At 41.6% G+C, this 18,112-nt stretch overlaps 3 protein-coding genes and 1 pseudogene across 3 annotated transcripts; 2 read left to right on the forward strand and 2 right to left on the reverse strand.

Moving 5' to 3' along the window:
• Positions 1-1,096: 1,096 nt before the first annotated feature.
• Positions 1,097-7,618, forward strand: LOC135640748 (hexokinase-2-like; annotated as a pseudogene).
• Positions 7,619-7,831: 213 nt separating this feature from the next.
• LOC135639801 (small ribosomal subunit protein eS24z-like) lies at positions 7,832-10,471 on the reverse strand. Its single transcript, XM_065153716.1, has 5 exons — positions 10,296-10,471; positions 10,159-10,200; positions 9,894-10,064; positions 8,300-8,386; positions 7,832-8,057 (listed from the first exon to the last, which is right to left on the reverse strand). Exons 1-5 carry the CDS (start codon positions 10,368-10,370, stop codon positions 8,016-8,018), a joined length of 417 nt encoding a protein of 138 aa, XP_065009788.1. The 5' UTR covers positions 10,371-10,471; the 3' UTR covers positions 7,832-8,015.
• A 2,582-nt stretch (positions 10,472-13,053) lies between these two features.
• Positions 13,054-14,018, reverse strand: LOC135639429 (uncharacterized). Its single transcript, XM_065153177.1, has one exon. It carries the CDS (start codon positions 13,944-13,946, stop codon positions 13,317-13,319), a length of 630 nt encoding a protein of 209 aa, XP_065009249.1. The 5' UTR covers positions 13,947-14,018; the 3' UTR covers positions 13,054-13,316.
• A 2,686-nt stretch (positions 14,019-16,704) lies between these two features.
• On the forward strand, positions 16,705-17,862 carry LOC135639373 (uncharacterized). The gene has a single exon (XM_065153110.1). It carries the CDS (start codon positions 16,829-16,831, stop codon positions 17,390-17,392), a length of 564 nt encoding a protein of 187 aa, XP_065009182.1. The 5' UTR covers positions 16,705-16,828; the 3' UTR covers positions 17,393-17,862.
• Positions 17,863-18,112: the final 250 nt, after the last annotated feature.

Consider the following 18,112-nt stretch of genomic DNA (forward strand, 5'->3'; position numbering starts at 1 on the left):
ACATGAAGAACTCATAAAACCTTACAATGGTGAAATGGACTGAGGATCGACTTGATCCAAACTGCAGTGCATTGCAAAGCTCATAGTTTTTGCTGCTGCCTTTAACTGAGAACACTCAGATGGGAATCTCACCAACCTACCTGGAAAAGAGGGAGACAAAGACAAGCACTTGAGGAAACTTTTGTTTAATTTGGTGATCTCCACCAGCCTAATCCAGTTTGCCTCTGCAATGATGGTTCAGATCCTTGGATTCTCAGTGACATCAGTTTGCATTAAGTTAGCAATCATGCAGTGATGAGAAGATGATTCCTTGCTCATCAGAACAGCCGGCCTACCTTTAGCCTACCATTTGAAAGAATGAACGCAAATAAAGAAGAACAGCTGCAATACTAAACTACTACTGTTAAGGTTTGTGTGTGTGTGTGTGTGTATATATATATAATGTGTATGCATGTGTATAAGTATGTAATGTCATGTTTCAAGCAGGGGGGAACTTAATTTTTACTGGGCCTTATCAACTATTAAGCACAAAAAAATGGGAGCCCAATGGGCCTCTATAATGCATTAAATCAAGCCCAAATCTAATGCAAACAAAGAAAAAAAAAAGAAATGGGGTATTATCTAATTGTTAAAAATAAAATAAAATAATACACGTTAAGCCAAATCTATTTTATAAAAACTCTGAATTTTTTTATTAAGAAAGATATAAACTTGTATTACTGAAACAGAGGAATTGAGTTGCTTGATATGTTTCGGAATCTTCTCTTTCAATTAATTCCTTGTGGAAGGTAGCTTCTTGCGAGTTAATTTTGAGGGAAAAGAAAGGTTGAGATCAGTTGGATTTTGGACTGACAAATTCAAGCCGATAACATCTTTCCAATTAATGTGACGTATATGAAATATTAATTAGGGGCTATATAATTAATTACATGATATTCCGCAAATTAGAAGGATCATTTAACCCGTTCTCTTAGTTTGGGCTCCGGACGCTGCGTCGAGATTCGCAAAGGGAAGATCGACGGTCATCACTCAATCATCTCCCTTGTTTGATGACGTATAAATATGCCAACCGATTGGTTGGTCGACTTACGACGACCCCGTCTGTAGAGGCTACAGAGGAGAGGCGAATCGTACGTCGACGACCACCTGATGCGTGAGGTGGTCGATCAGCACCAAACGGCGGCTGGCGGAGCCTGGGCCCAGACCGCTTTCTTTCCTCAGGTACTTCCCCATCTCTTGTTCCCCCGTTTCCTTGAGCGGATCAAGATTTCGATGATTTTTGTGGTCGATCGGTGCATTCGGAGTCACCTGTTCCGTCTGGGGCTGTCGCCGGCGCTATTTCCTGGTTCTCGCTCCTATTGCAAACTTTGGGCGTTCTTCATGAGTGACCTCTTATGAGATTCCTCGATTGTGATGTGGATTCAATGTAAAAACCCTCTCTTTGAGATAAATGTTCTTCATTTAGCTGGTTATCGAATGATCTAGTCGGCATACATAGTGATTCACATGTATAAACCCCTAACCATTTGCATTCGGAGACGAATTTTACCTTTCAGTGGATGGAATACTATATTTGAAATATGCTGCAGTTTCCTGACACTTCCATCATCACTAAATTGCGTGTAGGTTATCTCAAGCTGAAAACAAGGCCACTATCAATCTACTGTTGAATCTAGGTTTATTATTCTTTTAAGGAATATGTGTGATTCGTTTCTATTTCATTCTATAAAATTGGCTGCTTTCCCCTAAGTTATTAAGGAAGCTATTTCCTATATGCTTTGAACAAATTTAGTCAGGTGTCTTTCGATTCAATCTCTTTGGCATCCTAAAGTTTCAAATATTTTGCGCATTTCTATCTTTCAAAGAGCCTCAGATCTAGCACATATGGTATATGCTAATGCACCATTGGTCACTGAGGTTCACAAATCTAAATATGGAGACTGTTATGTCATCATTTTCATTTGTCTCCTCTGCTCATCTTGAAGTTGCTATTTGGCAGGAAAACAGACTGCCAATTATGTAAATTCTCATATTTTAAGTTTTACATGCTAAAAAGCGAAATTTGGTTGTTTAGTTTTATAAGTCATAAATTTATTGCAATGACGATCTTCTACAGTCTAGTGGGACAAGGCAATATGAATCATGTTCAGATTCACCTTAGAATAAGCACCTACTGACCCTACAGATTGTGGTTTTAATCTTTTAGTTTTTTCAGGACATCCAGTTTGGTTTCCTTTTCATGTTTGCTACATGCAAGCAGGTGTAATCCTCCCATGCATCAATCAAAATCTTAGTGATGATAACTTGATATGTAATATTGTGTGTCTTTTCTTTTACTTGCATTTAAATTATTGATTGTCAGGATTCTGGTGGTGTTACTGTGAATAAAGCCGTCTTTGATCACTGGCATCTATGATGAACCCATGACTCCTGGACAGTGCAGTCTTGTGAGGTTTGGTGATTATCTTCCTGATCAAAGATCCCGAATTTGACATACAGTGTTTGAACCATTTGAATTAGCTCATCTTAAGTCCTTATGGCTTACAGTCTACCTGACACTGCATTGAGTACAATGAATGCATAATCTGTTGCATGCTGGTAATGAAGCATCGTCATTAGTCAATTTCTTTACAAGAAGACAATGTTAATTAGACTTTTTTTTGCATGATTAATCATGTTGGACATGGTGACCTGCATGTTGAGGATGTCCAGAAAAACTTGAAGAGATGTAGGTTGTCTCTGTGTGCTGGTTATATATGTTGATGGTATGTTAGCTTGTGCTGGTCTTCCATTGTGTCTGCCATGAGTTGCTTTTCATAATTACCATCTTCGTTGAAATTGTTGCAAAGAAATGAACTTCTTTAAACAAAATGCAGACTAGGAACATGATTTCTCTTTCTCTTATGATCTTATAAATGTCAAACAGTCTATGTGATATTAGGCATGACATCCCAAATGGAGCAAACTATTTTTGTGGTTACATGGAGCATCTTATAATGTATAGCTAGATATTGTCTTTTGTTCTTCATCTCCAGAAATTATCGCCCCTTGGTTTAATAAATATCATTTTAAGCCAGTCATTCTAGTAAACACACACTCGGGTGTCCATTCATTCATTCACTCACATTGCCACTTTCATGTAGTAAAATGGTCTTTCTCTCATTCTATCTACTTTATAGAATGCCTATATATAGATGCTATGTAAGAATGTCACTTTTTTTCTCTGGAAATCAACATATGTCTCATAAGTTGAAGTTTAAGACTTGATCATGTTTGCTTCATGCTTAACCAGCTGAGATTGGCTTCTAGGAACAATAACAAGCTCAAAAGTTTAACATCTCAAGTCACTTTGTGTGTAGCGTACAATGGCCGTGTACGCAAAAGGTGGGTTAGGAGTTAGGACAGCAGAATGAGATGCGGATGCACTTACAATTGCCAGAGATGAGTTCTGAGTTGTGGATGAACTTGGCGTGATGACTGCCGTCTCTCCTGACATCAGGATAAGGATAATTGGTAACTCCTAGGCATGGGATAGAGAGATGGCAAGCCATGGCAGCTGCCTGTTTGGTTCCATGCTTCTTCCTTCAAGACTTGGATGTATGTGCTATTGGAGGTTCACCTTCACTTGTTAATCCTATCTACTCATGTCATTAATAGTATAAGAATGTAGTTCAAAAGAAAAAGAAGCATTTTGGGTGGAAATACTTGTCAATGATGAACAAATAAAGATAATTCTTTTTTGTCATTGGTGGATCATTTCAAAATCGATCCCATTTTTGGACTGGTGTGTACTATTAGCTGGACATGATCCGATTTGATTTTCCAATATTTTCAATATAATATCCAAGTTGGATATTTCAATAAATGCAATCGTCCAAGTCACCCCTGAAACTTATCGGGGGTGACTCGGTCAGGTGGAAGCAAACAAAACGGCTCTTAATCATCACCCTCTCGCTTCCTTCGTCCCTCTCCATGCACGAGTGTTATCGTCCTGCAACAAACAGCCATCACAAGGCACGCGAGCGTTGCGACTCCCAAGGCAGGCAAAAACAGATACGCATGCAAACAAGGAAAAAGAAGAGGCGCGTAACTCTTCACGTGAACAGTAGCTGCTCCCCTTCTCCCTCCTGTGTTTGCCACCCCGATTGGGTCTATAAAAGCTTCGGCTTCTTGAGCCGTCTGTCGTAGTTGTTGTAGGAAGTAAGTGATGAGGACAGCGGCGGCAGCGACAGCGGTGGTGTGCGCACTGGCCGCGGCGGCGGCGGAGGTCGTGAGGCGGAGGACGCGTCGGTGGCCGCGGGCGGAGGAGATCGTGAGGCAGCTCGAGGAGGCGTGCGCAACGCCGACCGAGAGGTTGAAGCAGGTGGCTCAGGCGATGGCGGCTGAGATGCACGCCGGCCTCCTCGCGGCAGACGCCGGCGGGAGCAAGCTCAGGATGCTACCCAGCTTCGTCGACAAGCTCCCGACGGGGTACGCCCTCTCCATCCCTCCTCCCAACACATCATCTTCTTTGAGATCTGGTGCGAAAGACCGACTCTTTGAACAACTTATATCGACCACAGCTCTTCTTCTCTTCTTTTACAACCTTAGGGATGAAGAAGGACTGTTTTATGGATTGGACCTCGGAGGAACAAACTTCCGCGTTCTTCGAGTACAGCTAGGTGGGAAGGAAAGAGGTATCATCGAACAAGAAAGCAAAGAGGTTCCCATTCCCCCGCACTTGATGTTTGGAAGCTCTGATGTGAGCAATTCACCTGCTGCTTCATACTGTTCTTCCAGATTTCTTTACCATGACTCCGAGTTGCTCGTCATTGGTTTTTCTTTTAGGAGTTATTCGATTTCATCGCGATAGAATTAGCAGACTTTGCTGCCAAAGATTGTCTCATAGAAGGTGGCAGACAGAGAGAGATTGGCTTCACATTCTCTTTCCCAATGAGGCAGTCTTCAGTTTCAACTGGAGTTCTTGTCAAGTGGACTAAGGGTTTCTCTATCGATGAGACTGTAAGTCCTGTTTAACCTACTATATTAGCTGTAACAGAGGAAAGACTTCTGAGAATATTATATGATGATAGCTGACCTAAATTATCTATGAAGTGATTGATATGATTCTCACTCTTTTCACTTAAATAGACTCAGTATCTATCGTAGACCTCTTTGTTCTCCGTATAATTTGAGTTCTGTATCGATCGATCTGTTGGATTCAGGTTGGAAAAGATATATCTGTTGAGCTGACTGAAGCCATGGAGAGGCAACATCTTGACATGCGCGTCGCAGCGCTGGTAAATCCTAACATCTTTCCAGTTGATCCACCAAGAACATTAGTTGCATTCATCCATCGGATTCTGCGATTTAAGATGCATTGTGCTCTGGAGATGCAGGTAAACGATGCAGTCGGCACATTGGCAGGTTCCAGATTCTACGATAAGGATGTTGTTCTAGCTGTCATTCTTGGAACTGGAACAAATGCAGCCTATGTAGAAAGTTCAAGTGCAATCCCCAGGTGCCATGGCCTTCAACCTCAATCAGGGGAGATGGTGATTGCTTCGCTTGATGATTTCTCATTAAGTTCACCCTTGAGATGCTCTCATTAATTCTTGTGAGCTTAATGTATGGATTTGCAGGTTATAAACATGGAATGGGGCAACTTCCAGTCATGTCACCTTCCCATAACAGAGTATGACCAAGCATTGGACTGGGAGAGCATCAACCCTGGTGAACAGGCATGTATTCAGCCATGATATCCATCATCTATGTGCCGATCTTTAGGACTCATGGTGTGCTTTGTCTTCCTTGTTCTTCAGATCTTTGAGAAGTTGATCTCGGGGATGTATCTGGGAGAACTTGTGAGACGAGTCCTGTTGAGATTAGCAGAAGAAGCTGCTCTGTTCGGTGATACTGTTCCCTCTAAACTCGAAGAACCTTTCATACTAACGTATGTACTAAGCTTGCAGTGTCCCCAAATAGTTTCTGCTGCCATTTATGTTTCCAACCTTGATTTGTAATTGTGCAGGACTCCGGTGGTGTCTGCCATGAATCACGATACGACATCCAATCTCGGCGTCGTCGGGAGCAAGTTGAAGGAGATATTTGGGGTACTTGTCTTGTTCTTCCACTTGGCCACCATGACCGTGAGATCTGTTTTCATTTAAGCTTCCCTTCTGAGTTGTATCAGGTGGATGGCACCTCCATGGACACAAGAAGAATGGTTGTAAGGATCTGCGACGCGATCGCGGAGCGCGCGGCTCGACTTGCTGCCGCAGGGATAGCAGGTGTTCTCTTGAAGCAGGGGAGGGTTGGCAGTGATGATGGGAAGAAGAAGGCTGTGGTAGCTGTGGATGGGGGGCTCTTCGAGCACTACAGCAAGTTTCGGAGATGCGTGAAGAGCACGTTACGGGAGCTGCTTGGAGAAGATGACTCCGAGTCTGCTGTGATCAAGCTGGCCAATGATGGTTCGAGCATTGGAGCTGCTCTTGTTGCAGCCTCCCACTCTCAGTACAATGCAATGAGATGCGTGGAGAGCACATTGGAGGAGATGCTGGGAGAAGATGACTCCAAGCCTGCCGTGACCAAGCTGGCCACTGATGGTTCGAGCATTGGCGCTGCTCTTGTTGCAACCTCGCACTCTCAGTCCGATGCAATGAGATGCGTGGAGAGCACATTGGAGGAGATGCTGGGAGAAGATGACTCCGAGTCTGCTGTGACCAAGCTGGCCACTGATGGTTCGAGCGTTGGCTCTGCTCTTGTTGCAGCCTCGCACTCTCAGTATGAAGCAATGAGATTCGTGGAGAGCACATTGGAGGAGATGCTGGGAGAAGATGACTCCGAGTCTGCCGTGACCAAGCTGGCCACTGATGGTTCGAGCGTTGGCGCTGCTCTTGTTGCAGCCTCGCACTCTCAGTATGATGCAATGAGATTCGTGGAGAGCACATTGGAGGAGATGCTGGGAGAAGATGACTCCGAGTCTCCTGTGACCAACCTGGCCACTGATGGTTCGAGCATTGGAGATACTCTTGTTGCAGCCTCGCACTCTCAGAACAACGCAATGGGATGCGTCCAGAATACATTGGAGAAGATGCTGGGAGAAGGCGACTCCGAGTCTGCTGTGACCAAGCTGGCCACTGATGGTTCGAGCGTTGGCGCTGCTCTTGTTGCAGCCTCGCACTCTCAGTATGAAGCAATGAGATTCGTGGAGAGCACATTGGAGGAGATGCTGGGAGAAGATGACTCCGAGTCTGCTGTGACCAAGCTGGCCACTGATGGTTCGAGCGTTGGCGCTGCTCTTGTTGCAGCCTCGCACTCTCAGTATGATGCAATGAGATTCGTGGATAGCACAATGGAGGAGATGCTGGGAGAAGATGACTCACAGTCTCCTGTGACCAAGCTGGCCACTGATGGTTGGAGCATTGGAGATGCTCCTGTTGCAGCCTCGCACTCTCAGTACAACGCAATGAGATGCGTGGAGAGCGCATTGGAGGAGATGCTGGGAGAAGATGACTCCGAGTCTGCTGTGACCAAGCTGGCCACTGATGGTTCGAGCATTGGAGATGATATTGTTGCAGCAGCCTCTCATTCTCAGTTCAATGCAATGTGCTCTAGCAGTTATGAAGAAGGCTACTGATTCCAAGATGCACAGTCTCACAACCCCAAATATCTTCTTCTGTTATTTGCTGCAAACAATTTGGTGCTGCATTGTGTTAAATCATACAAATGCTTCATGTTTAATCTGTTTCTCTAAGATGGATTTGTCAGTGCATAGGAAGTGACATGCTTTAAGACATGTCAAATAGTTCTTCAAACAAGTCGGGAGTGCTCGTTGCAAAATATGTGCTCATGACAAATCAAACAAGACATCATAATTGATGAATAACTAAGATCAGAACAGCAGAAAATGTCTTGAAACTGAACTCAACCAAATACAAAATCATCCTTCTGAGACAACTCAGAAAATGTGGATTAGGTGACCAAGAACGTCTATGATGAACAGTAGAGTACGGTAGCAACACTTGCTGTTTGACTTATTTCTTCTTCCCAGCCTTAGCAGCATCTCCAGCCTTTGTCTGGACATCAAGAATGAAGAGTAAGCATCTCCAATTAAGCCAAAGCATGGTGAATTTACAAGAACTTAAATGCCAAAGAACACTGCAGAAAAATTGCAGCCTGGACCAGAAACTGAAACTGTAAAGGTTGTTCCTTGGTGATTTGCTATACCTAGAAAGGCCTACTATTTGTCCATACAGAAAGCACTTTTACAGTACTACTGATGTAGATTGTAAGATATCGAGAAGATCAGACAGCTTACCTTCTTAACACCACGGACTTTCTTCGCCCTGTTCTTCCTTTCCTTCATCTGTTTCCTTGATTTCTCTACTTTTGTTGCAAGTCCATTCTGTCAAAACACCATATATGTAGATCAGAATTAGCTTCAAACATGCCAAAAAAAATAACAGTGGTTCATGACTAGTAACATTTATTCCTGAAATCATTCGAAGGTAAAAACAAAAGATAGATATACATGCAGACATCCAGGGAATTATGCATGCAGATAATAATGTCTCAGCTAAGACAACATATCCCCCCATCCATTCCTCTTGGCTCATTCTGGATTGTAGATCTTTAAAAAAAGTTAGATTGCTCAGACGCATTTTTAGTTTAATATAAGAAGAAACTTAGAATTTTAATTATTGTAACAATGTAAAAATATAACACTTTTTGTTTCGTCAAATATAATTAGACAGCATACCAGACGTCCAAATTTACCCAAAAGAAACTGACATTCACATGTAATTCAGCAACAGCAGAAAAAATAAGCAGAGTCAAAACAAAGCACATAAATAAGGCCAATCTGCATTAAGTATATATATCTGAAAGTTGCATCATATGCAGTTAAAAAAATTGAAAAAAAGGACATAACACAGCCATATCATATCCACAGCCTAATCATGGAACTACAAAAACCATAAAATGTGCAATATTTTTTTATGGAATAAAATGGATATTAAACAAAATCATAAATTAAAAGGCACAAAACTGTTAACAAGTATCAGTCTACAGGCTGGCATTGCATCAAATAATCTCTGAATTTTTCATGTGATAGCTCCTACAACCTGTAAGAGGAGACAGGAGGATGGCAAAACATATTAATCCACCTCAAAATTTTGGGCTCGGCAGATTACGGTTAGCAATTCACTTTTCAGTGTGCCACTTTGGCAGCACAAGTATTCCAAACAATAACCACCAAGCAACTTTGAATATAAAATAAAAAAAGAAGATAACAAAGGTCCCCAAGATGGCAATTTCTTTATGGTGTTCTTTCGTGATATCATCAACTAAACTGAGATTATGCCAACCATTGCAATTAGAAGAAATGCTTTGTAGTATTGTCAAGCAATAAAAGAAAAGGCATGCAGGTAAAGAAACAACAAAATCAAACAGCAGTCTATGAGCGAAATAAAAACAGGAATAAGAAATAAGGGATTAAAGAAAAGAAGCAGACAGCAATGCACATATTTTGTTATAAATTTCAAGAATAACTGTTGCTCTATCACCTTTACTTTCTACATACATTGCCCTCTAAAAAAAGTCCATCCAAGCAACACAGAACATCTCATTTGATGGAAAATATGGCACAACATTAGCCCTACATCTTCCAAAATCCACACCACGACCAGCCTTCCAACATCAGGCATCCTCTTAAAAATCCGATTTTTTTTCTAGAATATTAAAGACTAATCTACCAAAACAGTTCAGGAGACGAAAGACTCAATCTAATGAAAAGAGGGACCAGATCAAGCATTACCCATAAATAAACAGGCTATTCAATACGCAACCAATATCTAAATAACCAACAAGCAACTAAACTTCTGGGCTCGCGAAACTAAAATATGGAAGCATACCCTAATAAGCCGATACTTGGGCTCATACTTCTTGGCGTTCTCTACGGTGTCGTAGATCAAACCGAATCCCGTCGATTTCCCTCCTCCAAAGTGCGTCCGGAACTTGAACACAAAGATCGTGTTGGTATCGTTCACCTCATACAGCTTCGCCAACTTCTCCTTCAATTCCGCCTGCACCATCACCGACCACAGAGCAAGCAAACTCGCTTCAGAAAATAGCAACGTGCAACCCTAAACGTGACGTAACACGTGGAAAGTCGCCCACCTTGGAGACATTTGCTCTCCCAGGATGAAGAACGTCGATGACCTGAAAGCAACCAATGAAGACAAGAAAGCGTCATCAAAATAGGATCTTTGCCCGGCAATCCAAGGAAAACAGAGGGTCAAGACTGCGGAACCGACGAATTGCTTCCTGGAAAGGAGGCGATTGGTCATGAATTTCCGGGTTCGAATAGTAACAGCCTTCGTATCTGCCATTTTCTCCTCCTAATGCAGCGAGCAGCGAGTACCGAGTAGCGAGCGGCGATGCAGCGGAAGAAGGAGGCGCAACCGAGCCGTTTCCCAAACCCAAACCCTAATCTCGGCAATGCCGCTTATATACACGGCCTTTGGTGCATACCGATCTCAATGGGCTTATACCAGAGAATATAGCCCAATACAATAACATTGGCCCACATAATTGGATCACAAATTGGGTCATATAATTGGGCCACATAATGGCCACAACATATGCTCGGTCGCATGGATAAAATTACTATCCATACATAACAGGATGATCATAGTGTGTGTATATATATATAGATATATATATATTCATTATATTATATATTGTAATATAATCGTTGCTTTACTTATCAAGGACTGCGGATTCAACCTGTCTTGGCCTCGTGCAACACGTGAATGATTTCAAGATGTGAATTTACATTTAGATCATTATTTTGATGAAAAACTATGGTACCTCATGTTCACCAATTGATTTTTTTGATTGGATATACTTGGTACAGAAAATAGTGGATATAACACTTAAATGTAGAAGAGACTTTAGTTTCAATTAAAGTCTACTTTCATGAGCATCATAGGTAGAAGTATCAAAAGTTAAGATTTTGATTGATGATCCTATAAAATTATATCGAAGATTTTTAAGTTAGTAATGGATTCTAAGAATTCGAGAGATATACAAAAGTTAAATAACATTATCGAGACTTTTAAGGCAAAGTCTCTTCCATGCTTTTAGTGGGTTCGAAGGATTTGAAAGATAAACAAATAGTATTGTTACGGTATTATGTCCTAAGTTTAATTAGGACATAATATTTCTTTGGATTCATTATTGATTCTTGGTATTGGCTTTGGGGGAGGTACTAAAGGAGTAATCAAATAGGCTATCTCTTTGTTGAGCTTATTGGACAAATTGTGATAAAAATGGATAATAGAATGTATAATTTTTATGAGAACTTAAACTTACTAAGTTAGGCTTCAGTAGGGATGACTAGTGTAGCATTAGCTACTGGTGAATTCAAAATAGACTTATTGAATAAGCATATAAAAGCTAAGGGTTTGGAAAGAGAAAATATTTCCTGGCACTCCCATCCAATATTAGATTCAATTTTCTTCACTTTATGATAAAATCAAAATAATATTATATTTTAAAATAATTTTTTTTGATAAAAATATGGAGCAAATATATATGTGGTGATAAATCATGCATGTCGTGTATCATAAATTAATCATAAGAGTTGATTGGGATCTAGTGAGGAAATGTTACATCTATCAAACTTGCTTGTTGAATGGCATCAATATGCAAATAAATACATGATTGTTGATTATGAGAGGTGGAAAAAGAAAACTTAAATGCATGAGAGAGACCTTTTCCTAATAATACAACTCTTCCAGTGTTCCCACCTTAGTTTCCAAACCAGTCCTTAGCAAGGTCACTGTCTGCCCTAGCCATTACACCACCTACACAAACACCAAAAAGCAATGACAACCATGCAATCAATTTGGATCCAAGTTTTCAAAATGATTTAGTTGTCAGCTATGCATCTCTCTCAAATACCAAGAAGCCTTTCACTCCTCATAATTGCTATAGGAAAGAGCCATCCATGGATGCATTACTTACGTAAGAAGCATGCTTAGCTGGTCCTCAGTGAGTGATGTTGATGGAATCAATGTCCTTCTGGTTGCGACAAGATGCATCAACACATGAAAAAGGACATCATTTTTCAGTGTTTCTTCCCTCTTGATGCTTATTGAATTATTGCTTGCTCTTTGGGTTTTGTTGTGCTTTAGTTATGCCATTCTCTTTGAAAGCATTCCTCTTATACACCTTATTGTGGAGTTTCATGCAATAACTGGACAAGATTCTTAGATTTTAGAGTCAGAAACTTAGAAAACATGTTGATGTTTGAATAAGAGTTTGTGCCTTCAATTTTCTTTGATGACAACTAGAGTTCATATATAGCTTGGTTGTGCACCAATATGATTTGTTGACCTAAAGAATTGACTCCTAAAACAATTTAAGACTTGTTCTATCAGGTCCTGAAAAATGGCAACTGAAATCTAAGATCCTCATGATTAACATTCAACTAAGTTGTATCAAGTCCTGAAAGCAATCATGAATTGTTGTTCTGGAAAGTTCCAAATATTTCACTCTGATCCTGTGGAGGGCAATGAGCAAAAGTTCATAAAGGATTTGGTGAGTACAATGTTTTTTCTTTTAGCTTTTTGTTGTAAGGTTCAGAAACATGAAACATCTGAAAAGGAGCAGTTAATTGATATCCAGCATAAGTCCATCATAAGATCAACTCTGCAAGTACATTAGCAAGTGGCTAAGAGGTGAAGTGCTTTTATTATTTGATTGTAAGTGTCAAATCGGGAAATTTATGTTTATCAAGGATTTCAAGATCACAAAAAAATTATGTAGATCAAACTGCCCTTTTAGATCTAAAAGGTGTGCAGACTGCAGAGTAAAATCCAATAAGGTGTAATCCTACAGGGGATTTTGGATGCTCTCTGTGAAATCATGAAGGTTTTTGGAACATGATCAGGAGATCCTTTCAAGTCAAAGAGACAGAGTAGTAGTGCAGAGTGTAATCTGCATTAGGTGCAAACCTGCATTCCGATGTCAGACTTCAGAGCTCAAAAGAAATCCATAGTCGAAGTATAGATTAAAGGAGAGTCTCTTCTATGTATATGATGCCTCGAAAAGGGAAAGAGAGAAACGAGTATGGGAAAAGAGCTTGACCAATGCTCAGATCCACCAACGTCCAGAGTTACAATCCCATTTACCGCTCTACACTCGACTCCTTTCCCTACAGAAATCAATGGTGGTGCTAAAAGAAAAGACGATGTGAGCAACACGGACTCACATTCTGTTCTGTTCTATGTGGGAGGCTTCAGAGAGGACTATATATGAAGAAGAACATGTCATGCTCGTCCCATCAATGGTTCATGGCGGTGGTGACTGTGTTCTGGCGTCACTGGAATCCTTTGCTGAAGACGAAGCTGCTCGTAGAACCTCCTGATGAACTCCTCTGCCTCCTGGTCGATTTGCTGGTAGGCTGCTTCCTCATCTTCCGTCAGTGGAAATGGTGAGTCTGTAATCCTCAGTTGTCGCGCGCCCGCCGGTGATGGAGACGGCACGACCGACTCGGCATCAGATATCTCGAAGTCCAGTGTCTCAAATGCAGTCGCTACCGCCGCAGCGTCGTAGTCGTAGTCGTAGCGGCGGTGGCGGTTCCTTCGCCTGATGGCATGGAGGGAAGGGTACGAAGGAGTGCTGCTGCAGCTGAACTCCACCTCCCGGGGGCTGTAGAAGGCGCGGTCTGGATCCATGGACCGGCAGGAAAAGCCCGAGTACATGGCAGCGACGCCATGGAGGTGGCCGTGGTGGTGGAAGGTGACTAGGTGACCGAGGGCTTTACCGGCGTTCTTGCCACGCTTGAGGAGGAGATGGAGATCCACCATGAGCTTGTGCATGGAGAGGTTCTTCCTGTGCATGTAGAACACAACCCTCACAATGTGCCACAGCCTCTTGGCTGCACTCGACGACTCCATTTGGAAGAATGAGAGTCTATATGGAGAGAGAGCGAGAGAGAGAGAGAGAGAGAGAGAGAGGAAACTCTTGGGTTTGAGAGAGAGGGGAGGAGGAGGGGAAGGGTATTTAAAGATGGAAAAAAAACCTTTTAAGGAAGAAGAAAAAAGAATATGAATATATATATATATATATATATATATATATTCCTTCCAAAGTAAGATTAAGTTTCTTAGGGTGTTGTTTTTGCAATTTTAAAGAACTATTCCGAGGGTAATTAGCAACTTTAATGGGGAAATGAAGGACTTCATCGTAAGTTAGAGACAAGGAGGAGAAGGAAGAGAAGCTATTTGACCAACTTGAGAAGGTGGATGTGTACACCACAAGATCTGTGTCGAAGAACCAAACAAGAGTGGCTCAATCACTCTCAGTACGCTTTTGATGGAATCCATCCATCGAGTCAATGAAGGATTTAATGTAGATGGTGATTTCTTACAACTTATGTACCCATCCTTGTATTCAAATGATCATTTGTTTCATGTGTAGTCCGTCAAATGATTGATTGAGTCTCATAACCTAACTTTTTTTTAAAATATATATTGTATTACACTCATCGATAATAGTTAAAAATATTAGACATATATTATTATTTTAATTTCTCTAATGCGACGAAGATTTGAACGAATAAAATAGAGAAATTACATATTAAATGCATCGGTGTTCAATTATTTAAAGATCAAGTGATAAAATTACATGTTATATGCATATATATATACAATAAATAATATAAAGTAATAAATGTCAAAAAATATAATAAGCTAAAAAACTGTTTGTCAAGTCACACGTATCATCACTCAGGTGATTGACTTGTAAAGCATATATAACTAACACAATTATTCAAAGATCAGATGTGTTTTTCAATCATAAGAACAAAAAATTATCCATCATGGTTTTTGTGACTAATTTGATTATTATGTTTTTTTCTCATCATAATTGTAACGATCGCTAAAATATCGATCATGTTAATCGTAAAATAATTGAATAGTGGGGTTTTATATAGCATTGGTAAGCTTTGACATAACTTTCACAATAAGTTAGGCGATCTCAAAATGCACCTGTCATCCATCCTTCAATTTGCCATGGTGTTGGAAGGAGTCCATAATCTTCATCCAAGCCTTTCAGGAACAAAGGATAAACGAAAACATCTCAAAGATCAAAATACTTCAGAAAGAGGAACTATAAGAAAATGGTCATTTCAGCTCTGCTGCATTGTCTCTCATGGATTGAGATGTGATTGGAGTTTCCCCAGTTTGCTAAAGTTCAAGAAATTTTGTCTTTGTGATTGCAATCTATGCCAAACTGCTTAATTCATCATGTAATCCTATCTAAAATTAATGTTCTGCCTGTGTTTCAGAAGAATCTACTACTACTGTCAAACTTTCAACAGTTTCAGCTGACAAAGAATCGAGGCCTAAGAACTGTATCTTCTCTTTGTTTCATCGATGAGCTCAAAAGAGAGTTGAGACTTGTTTGCTGTATATATATCCAACCTCACCAACTTCTACTAATTCTTAGTTCCACTCTTCTGCAGACTCGAGAAGCAGGCCATGCTGTATTAGCTCATTGGCTCATATGGTGTATTAACATGTAAAACATACAGTCTAAATGAACTTTTGAAGGATGCAGCTTCATGGATGGATTGAGAAATGGACCTAAAGAATTGATTCTAGAGAGTGAGGTCACCATGCTCCCCAGACTTCCAGACATATAGGCAAAATCCACCTGGATCTCGATTGTTGGGTGACATATAAACCTTGATTATTTGTAGCTCATGATACTTACTCTCCAACAGGAGCGAGATTTAGGCCATATTCAAACATATATATGGGAGTGTTCAGTGTTTGGTCTCAGCATGAAATGCTGTGCTTTTATCATGCATGACTCCTCTTTCTTCCTTCCATTTTACTTGCCTTGAAGCGGCAATTAAGTGTGTCTAGAGCTGTGGCTGTGGCAGGATCTCAGCAGAACCTCTTTCGGTTGTCATCACAGCCTCAGGCTTCGATAACACTGTGAATAAAGTGTTTGTGCATGACAGAGCATGTGATCCTTCGTGTGTCTTCAGCCTCATCTTTATCTCCTGGTGGAAGGACTGCAACAAAACAAGTGAAGCCTTATCTCTCTGCACCCATTACTCGTAACCCCACCATCAATTCCCAAGTGATCCAGAACTCCATAGAATGTCCCCCTGGTACCTTCCGACCATAGAGGAAAAGGTTCGTCCTCTCAAACTCCTTCTGAGTTCTATTGGCCCTTCTCTCCGCATGCATCGGCGTTCTCGTGAATGCCATGTAACATTCATGTACCAATCCATGGCCCGGAGGAAACCATGTCACCACGCAAACTACTACGTCCGTGCATACATGGCTCTGGTTGATCTACACGTGAAACCTTTTGCATCAAGATTTCGACCCAAGTGTCTGTAATTTATTGCCAAGTTGAAAGCATCTTGTTCCATCAGTAAGTTTCTAGCATCAATACAGTTATCCGTTCATCTCATGACGTTTCTTTGTTAATCCTTCCTGACCAGCAAATGCTTTATCATATGATAGATCACCATGATGCTGCGGTTTAACTCCATATGAAAGATTGAGGTCAGTAATGATGGGATCTCCATAGCCATGCAATGAAAAGGTGCACCAGTTGCACGAGAAATCTAGGGCCTTCAGGTTTTGCTCTCAGTGACTGCTATAAAAAGGGCTGTAGGTTTGAGTTAGTAACTCACTTTGATGCCAAAGCTGATCTCAGGCTTCATTTCTGATCTCCACATTTGTTTTTGAAGCTTCATTACTGTCTTGAGTAGTAGTGCTGATATATCTCGTTTGGCTCAACTCATTCACAGACCGCCATGGCAACCAATGGAGAAACGCTCATCGCTCCCTGCTCCAAGAACAGCTTCCACCACCACCAAAGGCCTCGGCGGATCTCCATGGAGGGCCTGCAGAGGGCGATATCCGACCTCTCCTTCCAGCTGAGCAGAGAGGGCGTGGAAACGACGCTCCCACCCATCTCCGAGGTGGAGGACGCCCAGTGCGAGTGCTGCGGCATGTCGGAGGAGTGCACGCCGGGGTACATCCGCCGCGTGCGGGAGAGGTTCGCGGGGAAGTGGATATGCGGCCTGTGCTCCGAGGCGGTGAAGGAAGAGGTGGCGAAGAATGGTGGGAAGGAGGAGGAGGCGCTCGAGGCGCACATGAGCATGTGCGCGAGGTTCACCAGGCTCGGGAGGACGCACCCGGTGCTCTTCCAGGCCGACGCCGTGAGAGAGATCTTGAGGAAGTCCTCGAGAGGGGCGAGGGGGCAGTCCACCGGCCATGGCGACAGGGACATCGCCAAGAAAGGCAGCATCGCAAGGAGCTCAAGCTGCATTGCAGCCATTACCAAGGAGATCAACAAGCGCAGAGCAGCCAACTGAGCTCTGCATGGGCTCGACGTAGGGTTTATTTATGGGTCACTCTCCTCCTTCCCTCAAACTATGATTGATGCGTTGAGTGTTTTAGTTGGATGGCCAATCCATGTTCCAAGCTCAAGGGTTTTTTCTTCTTTTGGCGGAAGGTTCACCTTCACTGACTTTGACCAATTTCACTGAAGTGGTGGTGATCTCTCCTAATATTGTTTGTACCCTTGAAACATGGCCACTTTTTCTTCTCTCCATGAAGAATGGTTTGAGTTTAAGATGGCTGTACATTGGGAGTCGCTAACCTGCAATTCTAACCTTTGTAAGCCCACTTTGAAGACATGTTCTTCTTCCTTCGAGTCCATGCAAGCCAAGGGGTAGTAATCCAACTAGATATGTTCTTAAGCTTGTACTCCTCTCACAGTGAGATGGATGTAAATCCTAGTGTTGGCAAGACGTAATGAGAATAAATATGACTTATTGAATCCTGTTTCTGTCCATTCAATTATATATTTATTTATCTTTTTCTTACAAAGGTAATTGGATCTTTGAAGATTTACTGTAAAGTTTTTATAGCTAATTCTTGTTTCTCTTCCCCTCCTCCCTGCCTTTGATGAGATCGTATAATTGTTTCGTAAAGATCAAACATGAGTCAATTCTCAGGCTTTCTTGACTTTTGTACAAGATACATTGAACCCAATCATGAGTAGGCCACCTTGGATGGTGATATAATAATAA

The sequence above is a fragment of the Musa acuminata genome, chromosome BXJ3-6 (assembly GCF_036884655.1).
Source record: "Musa acuminata AAA Group cultivar baxijiao chromosome BXJ3-6, Cavendish_Baxijiao_AAA, whole genome shotgun sequence".
NCBI lineage: Eukaryota > Viridiplantae > Streptophyta > Magnoliopsida > Zingiberales > Musaceae > Musa > Musa acuminata.

What these genes read in the sequence shown, in the direction of transcription:
- LOC135639373 (XM_065153110.1), top strand. Translation starts at nt 16,829, where the DNA reads ATGGCAACCAATGGAGAAACGCTCATCGCTCCCTGCTCCAAGAACAGC.
- LOC135639801 (XM_065153716.1), bottom strand. Translation starts at nt 10,370, where the DNA reads ATGGCAGATACGAAGGCTGTTACTATTCGAACCCGGAAATTCATGACC. An exon ending in GGAGAGCAAATGTCTCCAAG is followed by an intron (nt 10,065 to 10,158) that starts GTGGGCGACTTT and finishes GTGATGGTGCAG; the next exon opens with GCGGAATTGAAGGAGAAGTT. An exon ending in CCAAGTATCGGCTTATTAGG is followed by an intron (nt 8,387 to 9,893) that starts GTATGCTTCCAT and finishes GTGTTTTGACAG; the next exon opens with AATGGACTTGCAACAAAAGT.
- LOC135639429 (XM_065153177.1), bottom strand. Translation starts at nt 13,946, where the DNA reads ATGGAGTCGTCGAGTGCAGCCAAGAGGCTGTGGCACATTGTGAGGGTT.